The following is a 16,006-nucleotide window of genomic DNA, read 5'->3' as shown; positions in this document are numbered from 1 at the left end:
ATGCCCTGGTTAAACGGAGGGTTTTGTAAGCTGGGAAACTGTCCCGAGCAACCGCATGGTGCTGTTCCACTTCTGTCTGACCCGTCATACGCGTACTACGACTACGAGGTGTATTACTCACCGTAGCATGTACGTTGCAGCGAGATCCGACAGTGCCGTCGGAGCCGAATAAAATGACTCAATCTCCGATTCGATCTGGCTACCATCCGAATGTTGCATTAATGAACCGCCATTTGAGTGAGGACTTCCGAATAATCGCCGAGTAAACGAGAAATGCTTGCCATTTCACGGGCAAGCTCCGATACCGACTTGATTGCATGGCCATGATTCAAGGGTACGAGATGCCTCAAAATAGTCATCAATCCCACACAAGTAATCTGTATTCGAGAGCATATCAACATCTGCCGTCCATTCTACTTTTCAGTCAGCCAGGACAGCGGCTATCATCACTGTAACGAGCACATCTCAATATCCTCAGTTGCGTGTACTTGGAGCAGCATCATGACGCTTTCCAACGGCACGAATGGCGCCTACAACAGGAGTCAAAACGGCACTACGAATGGGGCTTCTAATGGTACCCAAGAGCATCTAAAACTCCCGGATGGAGACCTCGACAATATGACTCCATTTCAAGATGGCGACCCCTCATCAGCAATTGCCATTATTGGTGTCTCTGGAAGATTCCCTGGCGATGGCACAACACCCCGACGCCTATGGGACCTGCTCAAGGAGGGCAAGAGTGCCCTAGGAGAAGTACCTGAGAGCCGGTTCAACGTAAACGGCTTTTACCACCCAGATGGCGGCCGAGCTGGAACCTCTAACTCCAAGAAAGGCTACTTCTTGAAACAAGCCATCGATCACTTCGACGCCGGCTTCTTTTCCATCACTCCAGAGGAAGCAAAGGGAATGGATCCGGCCCAACGAATTCTGCTGGAACTTGCTTACGAGAGTCTCGAAAATGGTATGTGAGCATTGTAATGTCATCGACGATTTTTGACTGACCCATCCTAGCTGGTCTCAAAATTGATGAAGTCGCCAACCAGCGCATGTCGTGTTACGTGGGAGCATGCCAGCATGATTACTGGGATATGCAAGCATATGACATGGACAGCGCCCCGAAATACACGGCAACTGGCACAGGACCGGCATTACTATCAAATCGCATCTCATGGTTTTTCAACCTCAAAGGCCCAAGTATCACGATTGACACAGCCTGTTCGTCTTCAATGACTGCGTTGCATCTTGCAAGCCAGAGCATCCGACACGGTGAAAGCGATTCGGTACGGTTCCCGCATTCTCACTACTGATACGTGACTTACACTCTTGGATAGGCTTTGGTCGGAGGCCTGGGATTGCATCTGCTTCCAAACTTTGGAGTTTTCATGTCTTCGATGTCATTTCTCAGTGCTGACGATAAATGCCACTCCTTCGACGCCTCTGCAAACGGATATGCGCGCGCAGAAGGAGGTGGCTTCGTTGTTTTGAAGCGGCTGGATAAGGCTATCAAAGATGGAGACACCATCCGCGCCGTCATTAGAGGCACGGGGAGCAACCAAGACGGTCGAACTCTGGGCATCACTCAGCCATCAGCCGCAAGACAAGAGGAATTAATCCGTTCGACATATGCTTCGGCTGATCTGAGCTTTGACAAGACCAACTACTTCGAAGCTCACGGCACCGGCACAAAGGTGGGCGACCCTATCGAGTGCTCCGTTATTGGCTCCGTCTTTGGTCCGACTAGACAGCGTCCCGTGTACGTTGGCTCAGTCAAAAGCAACATTGGACATCTTGAGGGTGCAAGCGGGATTGCTGGCCTCGTGAAGACTATATACAGCCTCGAGAGTGGCTTGATTGCACCGACATACGGCCTCGAGAAAGTCAACCCCAAAATTCGACTTGACGACTGGAAGATCGACATCCCGACGAGTACGATAAAGTGGCCTACGGGGCTTAGACGTGCCAGCATCAACAGTTTCGGATACGGTGGAGCCAACGCCCACGCTGTACTGGACGATGCTTATCACTTCCTCAAGACTCATAACCTTCAAGCTCGCCACAATACCAAGGTTGATTGTCTCACCTCCAATGTCTTGACTTCAACTGCATCAAATGGTCACTCCCAGAATGGAGAGACAATCAAGGCTGGGAGCACCCCACGGCTATTTGTTCTCTCTTCTCATGAGGAGTCTGGCATTGCTCGACTCAGCCAAAGTCTCCAGGCATATCTCGCCGAGGCGGTTTTAAAGGACGAACCTGAAGAGCGATTTTTGCACCGCCTAGCTTACACACTATCTGAGAAAAGGTGGAATCATCCCTGGAAGACATCCGTCGCAGCATCGACAATAGAGGAGCTACACCAAGCTCTTGATGGTACATCGGCCCGGGCGGCACGAGTGCCCAAGCAGGGGACCCTGACTTTCATTTTCACAGGGCAAGGAGCGCAATGGTTTGCCATGGGCAGGTCTCTTCAGAAATACTCAGTTTTCCGACAATCTCTTAGTTCGTCGAGCGCATACCTCAAATCATTCGGCTGTACTTGGGACCTGGTTGAAGAGTTGAATCGCAGCGCCGAGGAATCGAAGATTGATCTTCCTGTTATCAGCCAACCAGCTTGCACTGCTCTCCAACTCGGTGTCATCGATCTTCTGGCGAGTTGGAATATACGCCCCCAGGTAACCATTGGCCACTCGAGCGGAGAGATTGCCGCAGCATATGCCAAGGGCGCCTTTGACAAGAATGCCGCCATGCGAATCGCCTACTTCAGAGGTTTTCTCACGAGTCAGATCACAAAAACAGGTTCGATGGCTGCCGTAGGATTGGGCGCTGGACCTGTGAGCGAATACGTCAGCCGAGTAACAGCGGGTAAGGTTTTGGTCGCTTGTATTAACAGTCCATCAAGTGTTACACTGTCGGGCGACGTGGAGGGCATCGACGAAGTCTTGAAGTTTTTGCAAGCGGATGACATCTTTGCCAGAAAACTCCGTGTATCAACAGCTTATCACTCCCACCACATGCAGCTGATCGCTGAGGAGTATCTCAACTCACTAGCAGACGCATGGGAGCTTAAGTCAGGCCGTTCTGACGTTCGTATGTTCTCCTCGGTCTCGGCCAAGATCATCGATGGTACCGAGCTGGGACCTTCATACTGGGTCGCCAACTTGGTCAGCCCCGTCAACTTCTCCGGTGCAGTCACAGCGGCAGCGAAAATAGGTGCTTTGGGGAAGCGAAAGGCCTCGGGGAAGAAGGGAAGCGCCGATGCAATGGTCGAGATCGGACCTCATGCTGCGCTCCAGGGACCGTTGAAGCAGATTCTGGATAGCATCAACGACAAAGGCGCGGCCCCTCGCTACTTGTCGGCCATCAAGAGAAAGCAGGACGCTGTTCAAACAACTTTGGAGGTGGTTGGGGAACTTCTTGTTCTTGGTCACCCCGTCAACGTTCCCCTGGCGAATGCTTATGGCGACGCGGACGGTGAGATATCTGCACTGGTAGATCTCCCACCTTATGCGTGGAACACGTCCAACAGCTATTGGCATGAGTCGGCCGCGCTCTCTGCCTACAAGCAAAGGAATTACCCACGACTAGAATTGCTCGGTGCGAGAGACGAACGATCAACCGAGGCTGAGCCCGCCTGGCGCAACTACCTCCGCATCGCGGAGCAGCCATGGATTGAACATCACCAGTTTCAAGGCACTCCGATCTACCCCATGGCTGGTATGATCGTCATGGCAATCGAGGCAACACGCCAGGTCGAGACGCGAACGGATGTTTCGGGCTACCACATTCTCGATGTAAACATTCGAAGTGCCTTGGTCGTGGCGCTAGATCAGACGGTTGAAACGAGACTGCAGCTTTCGCCGTGGCGCTCTGGGCCGAATTCAACCGCATCGCATTGGACGGAATTCCAAGTTTCCAGCCGGAATGAGAGCGGCGCCTGGACGACCAACTGTACAGGTCTGATTGCGACTTCATACAAGCAGGAAGAAGCCAACACTGCATTCCTGGACGAGGAGGCTGCAACCAACTCTCAGCTCAAGGCAATGTATGACCAGACTGTGCAGGACGACATGCCGAGTCTCGACCCTTCGGTCTTCTATACAAAGATGGAAAGTTCAGGATTTAATCTCGGGCCAGCATTCCGTGGCGTCAAGGCGCTTAACCTCCTCCAAGATAAATCCCACTTCTCGATGGAGGTTCTGGACACGAAAGAATGGTATCCCAAGAAATGGGAGCCTCCTCATCTCATCCACCCAGCGGTCCTCGATGTATTCATCCATCTGTTGATATCTAGCACGGGCGATGCTACTGGACTCAAAGCAAGAGTTCCTGTCTCTACTGCGTCGTTGTATGTATCGGCAGACTTTGACTCTTCCAGCGGCACCACTTATCATGGATTCACATCGTCGAGAAGACACAGTGCTGTCAACATGTTGAGCGACGTCATCGCATTCGGCAACGAAGGGAAGGCCCTGATCGCTCTCCGCGGATGTCAGACGGTGCCTCTTCGTGGCGTATCGCCAGAGGTTTCCACGTCGGAAGGCCAGTCTCTCAGCCATGTCCCCATTATCCCGCACATGGCGCCAGACGTGGAATTCGCCGATGCCGCTCAGCTTGAACGACTCCTTCAAGGCCCAGACTTGGCTACGAAGTTGGGCAAGTACATAGCCTTGTTCGCGCATGTACACCCAGTTCTTGATATTCTCGAGTACAACACATCGTCTAGAAGTCTCCTGACGAATGCTTTGGCATCTCTCCGGGCCGAGGACAAGGTCAATGAACGCATTGGGTCTCTTGTGCTGGCGGGGCCGCTCGAAGGGCCGACCATCGATATTCAGCCTTCCCTGGCTGCTGTATGGAAGCCATTAATTCAGTACCAGAAGCTGGATCTATCTCAGGATTTTAGTTTGCAGGGTGTTGAAGATGGTTCTCGCGACATAGTGGTCTTGGACACTACTCTTGAACATGACGGCGATTATTACTCAACAGTATTGAAGAGTATCAAGATGCTCTTGAAGCCGTAAGTTATCTGCCTAGTCTTTTCTAAAGACGCTGTTCGTACTCAGGCTAACATATCCTAGCTGGGGAGTCTTGTTGATTGCGAGCGGCTCCACGAGCATTCTCGGCAACTCCATCACGGACGAAATTCTAGCATCTGCGGGTTTCACCTCGACCAACATCGACATTTCTGGCTCACCAAGCTTCATTGTTGCACACCGGAAACTCGAACTAGAACCCACAGTCCGAAAAGTCCTGATTATCACGCCGCAAAACCCCTCCGAGGAACTCGGTCGCGCCATCGACCAAGTCGAGCGTGGCCTGAGAACGCCGAGCTATGATGTTATCAAAGCGCCCTTTGGCGACATTCCAGAACAAACCTCTCCGTACTTGACTGTTGCAGCGCTCGATGTTGATAATTCCATCCTAGAGAATCTGGACGAGGATTCCTTCGGCAAACTCCGCTCCTTGTTCCTTGGTTCGCTCGGAACATTATGGTTGACCGTGGACACTGAATCTAGGGGTCTGGTTAAGGGTCTCGGCAGGACCATCAGAGCCGAGCACCCGGAGATATCTTTTACTACCTTGGGACTCGACCCGACTGCCCCTCTTGACACGGAACTCAATATCAAGACCGTATCTCGGATACTGGAGAAGATGTCCAGGAAGACCCTGGGAGAGGCCACAGACTCGGAGTATGTGGTTCATGGGGGCAATGTGCTAGTTGAACGTCTCGTGCCGCATCCAGACCTGAAGGCCTTGTTGGATTCGTCGAAATCTGGAAGCTCTCTCCCAGTTGCTAAGATTCTTTTCAAACAAGCTCACCAAACGCTCCAACTGTCTATCCGAGAAGCTGGACTACTCGATACTCTGGAGTATCTTCCTATCCCAAACTTGTCTGGCCCCCTTGCCGATGGTGAGATTGAGATACAAGTCTCCGCGGTGGGCTTGAACTTCCGCGACGTCATGGTCGCCATGGGCCAGATGGAAGACTCAACGCTGGGCATAGAATGCGCCGGAGTCGTTTCATGGGTTGGAAATGGCGTTCAGAAGTTCAATGTCGGCGACCGTGTCTTTGGTATGCATGCCGGCTGCTTCCAGACCCGTGTTCGAGTCGACCCCCGAACGTTCCAAAAGACTCCTGAGAACGTGAGCGACGAAGAGGCTGCTTCTCTGATGTGCACATACGCTACTGTTGTTCATTCTCTGATCGATGTCGGCCGACTGCAGCCTGGCGAATCTGTCTTGATTCACTCAGCTGCTGGCGGAGTCGGTCAGGCCGCCATCCGGCTTGCCCAGTTCATCGGCGCGGAGATCTTTGCCACAGTCTCCTCCGAGAAGAAGAAAACATTCCTTATGGAGGAGTATGGGATCAGAGAGTCGCACATATTCAATAGCCGAGACTATTCTTTCTCTGACGGCATTCTCCGGCTGACGGGACAAAAGGGCGTTGACGTTGTGCTCAACTCGCTAGCACAAGAGGCACTCCGGCGAACTTGGCTCTGCGTTGCACCCTTTGGTCGATTCATCGAGCTTGGAAAGCGTGATATCTATGACAACAGCGGCCTGGAGATGCGCCCGTTCCTGAACAACGTCACATTTTCTGGCCTTGACATCCTTACACAAGTCATCGATTATCCCGACCGATTCGAGAAGATCGGGACCCAGGTGGTTCAACTCCTTCAGAAGGGTGCTATCGCTCCCTTGAAGAGCCTGCTACGCTACTCGTTTGGGGACGCGGAGAAGGCATTCCGACTCATGCAAAGTGGAGGTCACATTGGCAAGATAGTTCTAAGTCCACAGCTTGATGACATTATTCCGGTGCGTTCTACAATTTATTGTTGGATAATTGTAAATATTACTAACTATCTTTCAAGGTCGTCCCAGAAGGCCTCGGATCTTTTCGCCTGTCGCAAGAGAGCACCTTTATTCTTGTTGGTGGTCTTGGTGGAATCGGTCGATCCATCGCAAAACTGCTTGTCGACAAGGGTGCCAAACATTTGATCTTCTTATCCCGATCAGGAAGTTCCCGCCCTGAAGCTAGATCACTTCTGAAGGAGTTCCAGTCCCAAGGTGTATCGGCGACGGCAATTTCGGTTGACGTCGCTGAAAAGTCTCAACTGGAGGCTGTCATCAAAGAGGTGAAGCAACGGTTCCCATCGATCAAGGGAGTGATCCACTGTGCTATGGATTTAAGGGTAAGTTACTTCCACGATACCGAGAGTTTCTTACGATGCGATCTAACGGTTTGATTCCAGGATGGCATCTACAACAACATGTCGGTGACAGATTGGAATTTATCACTTCGCCCTAAATTTCTGGCGACGCGGAATCTGCATGAGCTTCTGCCCACAGACTTGGATTTCTTTGTCTGCTTGTCGTCAATTGCAGGAATCATTGGGTCGCGTGGCCAGGCCAACTACAACGCAGGAAACACATACCAAGATGCGCTCATGCATCACCGCGCAGCTTCGGGACTAGCTGCGACGAGCATCAACCTCAGTCTAGTAGTTGGAATCGGCGTGTCGACGGAACGAGACGAAGTCTTTCAACTATTGAAGGATGGTGGCCTGCTAGGTATGGATGAGACTGACGTCCTCAACGTTGTCAAGGCAGCCATATCCGGACGGGCTCCGACACAAGTTGCACTGGGAGCATCTACCGGCGGCCAGCTTCTCAAGCAGGATGCCAACGATCCTTACTGGTTTGCGGATTCACGGTTTGCCGCCCTGAGCCAACTCGACCGACAAGGTGCCAGCGCAAACGGCACCAACGACGCACAGGACTGGAAGAAGCTCCTCGCAGCGGCCACATCTAAAGACGAGGTCTACGATATTGTGCTAGCCCAGGTTCTGGAAGGAGTTTCGAGGATCATCAAAACGGATGTTGAAGATATGGATCCGAGGAAGTCTCTACCAGCCCTTGGCATCGACAGTCTCGTCGGTATCGAGATCCGTACCTGGCTCTTAAAGGAGTTCCAGGCCGATCTTTCAGTCTTCGATATTGTCAGCAACGATCCATTGTCTGGGTTTGCGAAGAAGGTCATTGCAAAGACTGCCCTTGTCCCATCCAGTCTTGTTTGAGGAGCTTTGAGAATTCTATGGGGCTTGGATCATGTTAGGTAGTATGACGTTTGTTATCTTATGTTACGTTGCAAGATATTTCCTAATTATATGAATAATTATTTCGTGTTTTCACTATGACTTCTAGTGTCTCGAAGATCTTCAATCTACAGGTCATCGTATTTCCTAGCTACCCTGATCAATTAGACCGTATGTGATGGACTTGATAATATGGATTTTACAACCAGACCATAATCTGCATTATCTTTGGTTGTAGGGGCCAATCCAGTCAGTCCACAGCGGCAGCCCCTAAAGCTCTTATGACTCAACGGTCTGTGGGCAGCGATTTACACACAAGAACGCGAGTAGCAATAATATCACATTCCAAGAATCAATTATCTATCATCTGTGTTAAGGAATCATGTGAGAGTAATAAATATTGAATCATATTTTGCTTCAGGTAGTAGATAGGTCAAATTGGCGATGCAAACTGCAAAAGCTCTTGCACTCCATCAGGGAGATACCTCTGTTCAACAAACGAGCCTGGATACCCTAATGGACAGGTTGCTTAGAAGGGGGGGCGAATTATCTGACAAACATGAATATGCAAGCATATCCCTTCATAAAATTTCTTGCCAAACTATATTTCGAACAATGGACGGTCATTTCTGAACTTCCGAGGAAGCCTCCGAATCGGATGGTCCGCTCAAACGGAGTGTCGGACAAGTCTCCGATAGGTCCGGAAGTCGGAAACCTCTAGCCACCGGTATTGCCAGGGGTGATTGAACCGATTTGCATCCCGATACTCCCGTAGTTATACATATGCGAGGAATCTGACCAAAGGAGCGCATATCGCATCACTCCAAATAGCTTGTTTTCCATACCTCGTACTACGAACCGCAAATACTTTGTTGTTAGCTCCAACCCACATACAAGTCCACGCGCCGAACATCACGCAAGGCCCAACATGAGCGCCGACAAAAGTCCAACTCTCCGGGAATATCTCGTTCACGTGCCTGATCTTCCGAATATTCTGTCCAAGAGACTAGCCCTTATGAAACCACACAATCAAGATGCGGCGCCTTTGGTCAAGGCAGGCCGTGTTCCATTCTTCGGCAGCACTCTCGCTCAACACGGTGTCGAGGGCGAGCAGCCCGCCGAGAACGGTACCGTCATGATTATCACGGCTGAAAACGAAGACGAGATTAGGGAAATAATAAAGAGAGATATTTTTACCGCAGGAGGTGTCTGGGATTATGAGCATCTGACGATTTGGTCCTTCAAGAGCAAATGATAGCACTCGAAAGGAGGCTTTTTGCAATACTACCCTGATCGTACTCGTGGAGCCGGGATAGGATGTAGCCGAGTAGAGTGAAGGTAGGCGTGGAGAACCATGATCCATAGACGGGCATTGAACTATGAGCATTAAACCAGCTACGCTTATAGCAGACCTGCAAGAAGAAATGCATTGTTCGATGATATTTATTGCGTCTTCCTCTCCGCTTTTTCGAAACATCTTTCTACGCCTTAAACTTCGTATAATTGTCAGTTCTTTCCACTCCGCGCAATACTGACCGAACAACTGTTCGGAAATGTGACTCAGACTGCCACCCTTGGCGCGATGGAATGATCAATGATGTGAAGGAAGAATAAAATAATCGGTTGGCAAGGATGTATAGCTATGGCTGAGAAAACGCTTGAGTTGATTATACACGTGTCGATAGCCATTCTAATGGTTATAATGACCTATTGCCTAATTAAATATCTCCATTCTACCTCTTTATCCCTAGATGTCGATATAGCAAGCACAAATTCGGACCGTTTTAAAAAGTCCCGAACGTCTCCGATGTGGTGACTATGTTCATCATCGTCGAGATTTATCTCGGAGACCTCCACTTAGACACATAACCATGCTTCATTCAGTGAATTAATGGGTATTGAATCTTAAGACTAGCGAACCCTGGCATGGCACCTCTGCTTGTTCATTCCTTGATGTTTTATCTCTCGTGTATTTACTTGGCTAACATGCGCTGAAAGCTGCAACTCGTGCCAGTCAGACAACTGCCTGTTCCTCGGCCACTACTACGTAATAGAGCATACATTCCGAATCTCCGAACAGGGGGTCGGTGCCTTTCAGACCGGCGCAGACCACAGCCGAGGAACAATACAAGTGGTGCTCTTGGCGGACCAGGGAACCAGGGCTTCCACATGTATCTCTATAAGCACTACGAGCACTGTTAATAATCTATTCATTTCCGATCATTTCATGATGTTATCAAATTGAATTGAAAGTAAGCCTGGCATTTGGCAAAATTCTCTCGGATACACCAACTTTGTGGCATTCTCATCCCCTTGAACGTGGCCTCCAGCTTTCACAAACATGTATCGTCCGAGAAAGAATTGTTGGGTTATTCAGAAGTTCGGAGGAACGAGTGTCGGGAAATTTCCAGACAAGGTAAGTTCGAACTCGTCCACCGGATTTGCTTTGATTCTGCCCACTCAACTTCCTCGCGATAGGTTGCAGACATCATAACAAGGTACGGTTAAGCCGTCAAAACACTATGGACCCGCTCAATCTGCTAATGATCAAGAGCAGTGCAAAACTTAACGGGGACAGGCCGGCGGTGGTATGTTCCGCACGTAGTTCTAACAATAAGGCATTCGGGACGACAAGCCGGTATGTTGCTACCCCGAACATCAAGACGCTATGGTTCACGCACACTGAAGCGATTCGCAACACGCAGATTACTAGAAGTGTACCAAACGCTAAGACGCATTGTTGCGGTCACTCATGACAGCGGCATGCAGAACTTGTTACTTGACAAGATGCGGAGCATCATCCGAGACATTCGTGACGACCAAGTGTCTACCGTGCAGTCATTTGTAAAGTCGTCTCATATCCGAGAAGAGACCTGCAGACAGATTGGAGAAGACTGTCAAGAACTACTTGACTATATCGCTGCTACCAGACGTTTCAATCTCGATATAAACGGCAGATCCAAAGACAAGATGGTCAGTTTTGGAGAGAAGTTGAGCTGTAGACTCATGATCGCCATGTTGCGAGACAGGCATGTCGACGCCGAGTATGTAGATCTCTCTGAGATCATACCCGGCAACAGCTCGGATCGGCTAGAGCCAAGATACTTCCACAAGGCTGCGGCTGTCTTCGGAGAGCGGATAGTGGCATGCAATGGCAGGGTGCCCATTATTACCGGCTTCTTCGGTGTGGTGCCGGGAAACTTGATCGATAGCGGCATTGGACGAGGGTATTCGGACTTGTGCGCAGTGTTGGTAGCTATTGGTCTGCGAGCGGAGAGAGTGCAGATCTGGAAGGAAGTTGATGGTATCTTCACGGCTGACCCCAGGGAAGTGCCTGATGCGAGATGCTTGCCCTCGATAACGCCGTCGGAAGCAGCCGAATTGACCTTCTACGGGTCCGAAGTCATTCACCACCTCGCTTTGGCTCTGGCCATCCAAGCAGAGCCTCCCATCCGAATATTTGTCAAGAATGTGCAGAAGCCTTGGGGTCAAGGCACTGTGATTGTTCCGAACACGGCTGATGAAGGCTCGCCGCGCCAAATCGACGACCTAGACACTTCCGACTCGGATAATACGCCACCATCGCCATCGGAGATATCCACACTCTCGGGGATGCCCACTGCTGTTACGATAAAGCGAGACATCATCGTTCTCAACATACTCAGCAACAAACAGTCCATGTCCCACGGATTCTTCGTCAAGGTATTCACCATCCTGGCAGACCGCGATATCTCGGTCGACCTCATCTCCACGTCCGAAGTTCATATTTCCATGGCCATCAACACGACCAACACGGACATGGCACAAATCGGAGATGCGCGGCTCAAGCTTGCTGAAGAAGGTGAGGTGAATGTGCTCCTCGACATGGCGATCTTGAGTCTGGTGGGGGAGGAACTGAGTAATATGACTGGCATTGCCGGGCGAATGTTCTCCATCCTGGGGGATCACAAAGTGAACATGGAAATGATTTCACAAGGTACGTCCAATCATTATACGAGGCTGACTTTGGGGCACTTGTAATTTATTTGGTGTACTAATTATGGCTACGTGACAGGGGCTAGCGAAATCAACATTTCTTGCGTGATCCCCGCCAAGGACGCCACGAGAGCCATAAACACACTGCATGCGAAACTACTCACTATAGAATAAATGGTAGAGATCTAGAATAGACATATAATACGCAAACATACTCCAGGTTGTCATGTCATGATATCCAATAACTAGAATGTCATGTTGGAAGTAATAAAATGCGGCCCTTTAGCACAAGCAGTCTGTTATATCCAGTTTGGCATAAGTAATTTGCACGCAAGCTCTTCAGATTCAAGTTGTTACACATCTCCGTCTACCAAAAACTGATCGGCCTCATTATATGCTGTCCTTAAGCCTTAACCTGAATACCAAAAGAAATAGGGTCGCGCGGGAATAAGCATCATTGCTTTCTAATCACTCTATAACTGTACTAAGAACCAAAGACCTAAACAAAAGATCCTGGTTGGTGTTCAGGCACAGCTTGACCAAATCTACCATGCTATGCTAATTGAGGGTACAAACTGTTTCAATGATCAACTCCGCGAAGTCCACCAGCTCTTCGGAAAACCTAGGGAAATGGTGACCTCCACGATGGGTCATTTTCCTCGATGTCTCCGGGTCGAACAATTCCCATACGGAGTCATCCACAAATTCATAATGATCCTTAACTCCGCGAACATGCACGGACGGCAGCGCAATCTTCTTCTGAATGCCACTAGGCCTGTACTTGGGCAAGAATTGAACAGGAAACGTCATCTTGTCCTGGACCGCCTTGATCATGTCGTATTCGATTGACGTATGTGGATCCCGTGTCCAATCCACATCTTCCCCGCGGGAAGCATCATACACTCCAGGCTCATATGTTGGAGTGGGTTGATTTTTCTCTGTCAGGTCCCAGGTAATGAAGCCTGAATCGAAACGATGAGGGAGGAAGGCCGAGGTGAAAATAGCCAACTTGAATGGGTAACTCGTGCCGCCATTCTCCGCTTGATGCATGAGTAGCAAAAGGGCGGCCATTGACCCGCCCTGCGAGAAACCCCAAACGCCATCAAAAGGCCCTTCCGCTTCAATAAAAGATGTAAGGCGCTCGTAGGCCCGTTCCACATCCTCGGGATAAGGGAAATTGTACCAGCTGTAATTTGGTTCGGGGACTTGGCTAAGGGTAGCTAGTAAGAGTCAGCTTTACCAAATATAATGTTGTGATCACCTGGATGGTACTTACGAAGCATTAATTCTGATGGTTCCATTCCCGCCTCCAAAAACTCGTATTCCCAATTCCCAGGCAGTTGCGATGTAATAGGTTCCATTTGCTCTTGGAGAACTTCAACGCTTGTAGCGTAGCCATGGAGACACAAGAACCGCATTTTTGGGACTGTCGAAAGTGTGCTAGCTGTAAACAAAAGGCCAGTAGGTCGCGAGCTGCGACAGCTAAGGAATGTTGGATATTCCAAATTGCACCGCTTTAATTAGTGGCGGCACCTCTTATTGTCCCGTCCACATTTTGCCACTGATTTCACGGTGGGGCCTTGATGGCTCCGATGGACCAGGGGCCATCTTGAAATAACCCTCCGAGAGAGTCAATCCCGAATGGGCGTGAGTTTCCGGGATCGATAGTTCGAGTCCACACCGCAGGATACCCTCATCACTGCGGGATAACTGTCTACCCAGTGCGGGTTCGTGGGACTTCAGTACTTTTGGTCCGATGCTACTCCAACTAATCGGATCGCCTGTTAAGATCCGAAATCGGAAGGCAGGGATCGGCCTTACAAGTTAATTTGGAGAATGAAACACTAGATATGCCGCACGTAAGAGAAGCGAGACTAGTAAGTAAACAGTCTTTTCTCGTATGGTTCCGAAATTTCGGATGCTGTATTGCCATACCGGAGGTTTGTTGCCGAACCGGCGTACGCCAATCCAAAGAAATTATCATGAGAATCAGTGTTGTTCAGGTCTATGCACCTTCGTACCTAGGTAGTCCATGGTACATACTTCACCCTCAGCTGACGACATACCCCATAACCACATTTACCTATGCAACTAGAACCAACAGAGGCCACCTGTATTGTTATTATTCCATCACTGATTTTTGGGGGTTCTACTGTGACCAACGGAAGAGACTCAGTGGCTCTCGTTACATACAATGACAGCGACAATATCCTCTCCAGTTTGCAGTGGCAATGGCAAAAAGCGACGGTTTGGTTAGTCTTCAGGCAAGCCTATTTTTCGTAGTATTGTTGATTCACTAAACTAGTGTAGAGAGGAAAAATGACCAGCCTGGAAATCCTTTCTCACACCGGGTTCCGGGGCAAAAGATTGCTATCATCCCGTCTTTCACACTCGAGTCCGGCGTCGAAATGCAGAATGTCCCTGTGGCATATATGAGCTGGGGAAAGCTCTCTGTTGGCGGATCTAACGCCATGGTTGTCTGTCATGCTCTCTCAGGAAGCGCCGATATCAGCGACTGGTGGGGCCCTCTTCTCGGACCTGGCAAGGCTTTTGATACCGACAAATTTTTCGTTATCTGCATGAATAGCCTGGGAAGCCCATATGGAACGGCCAGCCCTGTTACGGTCAAGAATGGAAATCTAGCCGACGGATGGTACGGTGCCGACTTTCCGTCGACCACCATACGCGACGATGTCCGGTGAGCATATCTGCAGGACCCCAACAAGTTACCACAGGAATCCTAACTTCTCAAGTATTCATCGGTTAATCCTGGATGACCTAGGAGTTCACCAAGTGGCTGCTGTCATTGGTGGCTCCATGGGCGGCATGCTCACGCTCGAGTGGGCATATTTTGGCAAAGATTACGTCCGTTGCATCGTCCCCGTCGCAACTGCCAGTCATCAGAGTGCCTGGGGAATAGGATGGGGAGAAGCCCAGCGTCATGCCATCTATAGCGATGCTAGGTATAAGGATGGTCGTTACAGCTTCCATGATCCTCCTGTTGCTGGCCTTGAGGCAGCCCGGATGGCAGCGTTACTGACATATCGAAGCCGAGACTCCCTCGAGAGTCGATTTGGGCGTGACAGGTCTAGCAAGAACGCAGAAGCTGCAAATGGGTATGAGACAAGTCTGGAGATGCCAATCCAATCCAACAGTAATGCCAACGCAAAGTCTCTGCATCAGCTCAATGGCAATCAGACACGAAAAGAACCATCACCAAACAATGGGATATGTGTCCCTGTTCAATCTTTCTTTCATGAGAGCTGCATCGCATTCACACCAAAAGATTCCGGTTTCGCAGCCCAGTCGTATCTACGATACCAAGCAAAGAAATTCTCAAATCGATTCGACAGCAATTGCTACATTGCCCTTACGCACAAACTGGACTCCCACGACTTATCACGGGGTCGTGCAGATTCCATTCCCGAAGCGCTGTCGATGATTCAACAACCCACACTTGTACTCGGAATACGAAGTGACGGACTATACACTCTGTCTGAGCAAGAGCAGATTGCTCGGTGTGTTCCGAATGCGAAATTGAGAGAAATCATGAGCCATGACGGCCATGACGCGTTTCTCATTGAGTCGCATCAGTTGAACTGGTTGATAATAGGTTTCTTGTTCGATAATCTTGGCGATATAATGCAGACACCAGCTATAGTTTAATTCCGGGGTTACGAAATACGTCAAGGGAGGCAATATAAATTCGTCGAGTGCACATTCTTTCAATTTTGCGATTGCCAAAGCTCTCTTGATATGAGTTTTGCGCCTGTGATGTGAACAGTTTTATTTTTGAGGCAGAGAGAACTCACGCTGGGCTTGAAGGTCTAGGTATCCTCGTATTTATTGCTTCCAATGTGGCATTTCCTCTTTAGTTTTGTATCAAACAGGCAGATTACGAGGTCATCTCGGACATGATTCATCGTCCTCATTCT

At 49.8% G+C, this 16,006-nt stretch overlaps 4 protein-coding genes across 4 annotated transcripts; 3 read left to right on the top strand and 1 right to left on the bottom strand.

The window, feature by feature from the left end:
• Positions 1–618: 618 nt before the first annotated feature.
• On the top strand, positions 619–8,192 carry BGZ61DRAFT_409366 (uncharacterized protein; the record flags this gene model as incomplete). Its single annotated transcript, XM_046243218.1, has 6 exons — positions 619–961; positions 1,012–1,280; positions 1,332–5,017; positions 5,079–6,816; positions 6,873–7,193; positions 7,254–8,192. 6 exons carry the CDS (start codon positions 619–621, stop codon positions 8,076–8,078), a joined length of 7,182 nt encoding a protein of 2,393 aa, XP_046113230.1. The 3' UTR covers positions 8,079–8,192.
• A 729-nt stretch (positions 8,193–8,921) lies between these two features.
• Positions 8,922–12,245, top strand: BGZ61DRAFT_502275 (Aspartate/glutamate/uridylate kinase; the record flags this gene model as incomplete). Its single annotated transcript, XM_046251727.1, has 4 exons — positions 8,922–9,301; positions 10,427–10,512; positions 10,785–12,072; positions 12,151–12,245. Exons 1-4 carry the CDS (start codon positions 9,025–9,027, stop codon positions 12,243–12,245), a joined length of 1,746 nt encoding a protein of 581 aa, XP_046113229.1. The 5' UTR covers positions 8,922–9,024.
• Positions 12,246–12,629: 384 nt separating this feature from the next.
• Positions 12,630–13,489, bottom strand: BGZ61DRAFT_526410 (serine hydrolase FSH; the record flags this gene model as incomplete). The annotated part of the gene is made up of 2 exons (XM_046252949.1): positions 12,630–13,291; positions 13,348–13,489. 2 exons carry the CDS (start codon positions 13,487–13,489, stop codon positions 12,630–12,632), a joined length of 804 nt encoding a protein of 267 aa, XP_046113228.1.
• Positions 13,490–14,147: 658 nt separating this feature from the next.
• On the top strand, positions 14,148–15,737 carry BGZ61DRAFT_409362 (Alpha/Beta hydrolase protein; the record flags this gene model as incomplete). The annotated part of the gene is made up of 3 exons (XM_046243217.1): positions 14,148–14,323; positions 14,382–14,769; positions 14,825–15,737. Exons 1-3 carry the CDS (start codon positions 14,266–14,268, stop codon positions 15,735–15,737), a joined length of 1,359 nt encoding a protein of 452 aa, XP_046113227.1. The 5' UTR covers positions 14,148–14,265.
• Positions 15,738–16,006: the final 269 nt, after the last annotated feature.

The sequence above is a fragment of the Ilyonectria robusta genome (assembly GCF_021365365.1).
Source record: "Ilyonectria robusta strain PMI_751 chromosome Unknown BGZ61scaffold_1, whole genome shotgun sequence".
Taxonomy (NCBI): domain Eukaryota; kingdom Fungi; phylum Ascomycota; class Sordariomycetes; order Hypocreales; family Nectriaceae; genus Ilyonectria; species Ilyonectria robusta.
Note: the sequence above shows the minus strand (reverse complement) of the source record. Positions and strands in the feature narration are given on the sequence as shown.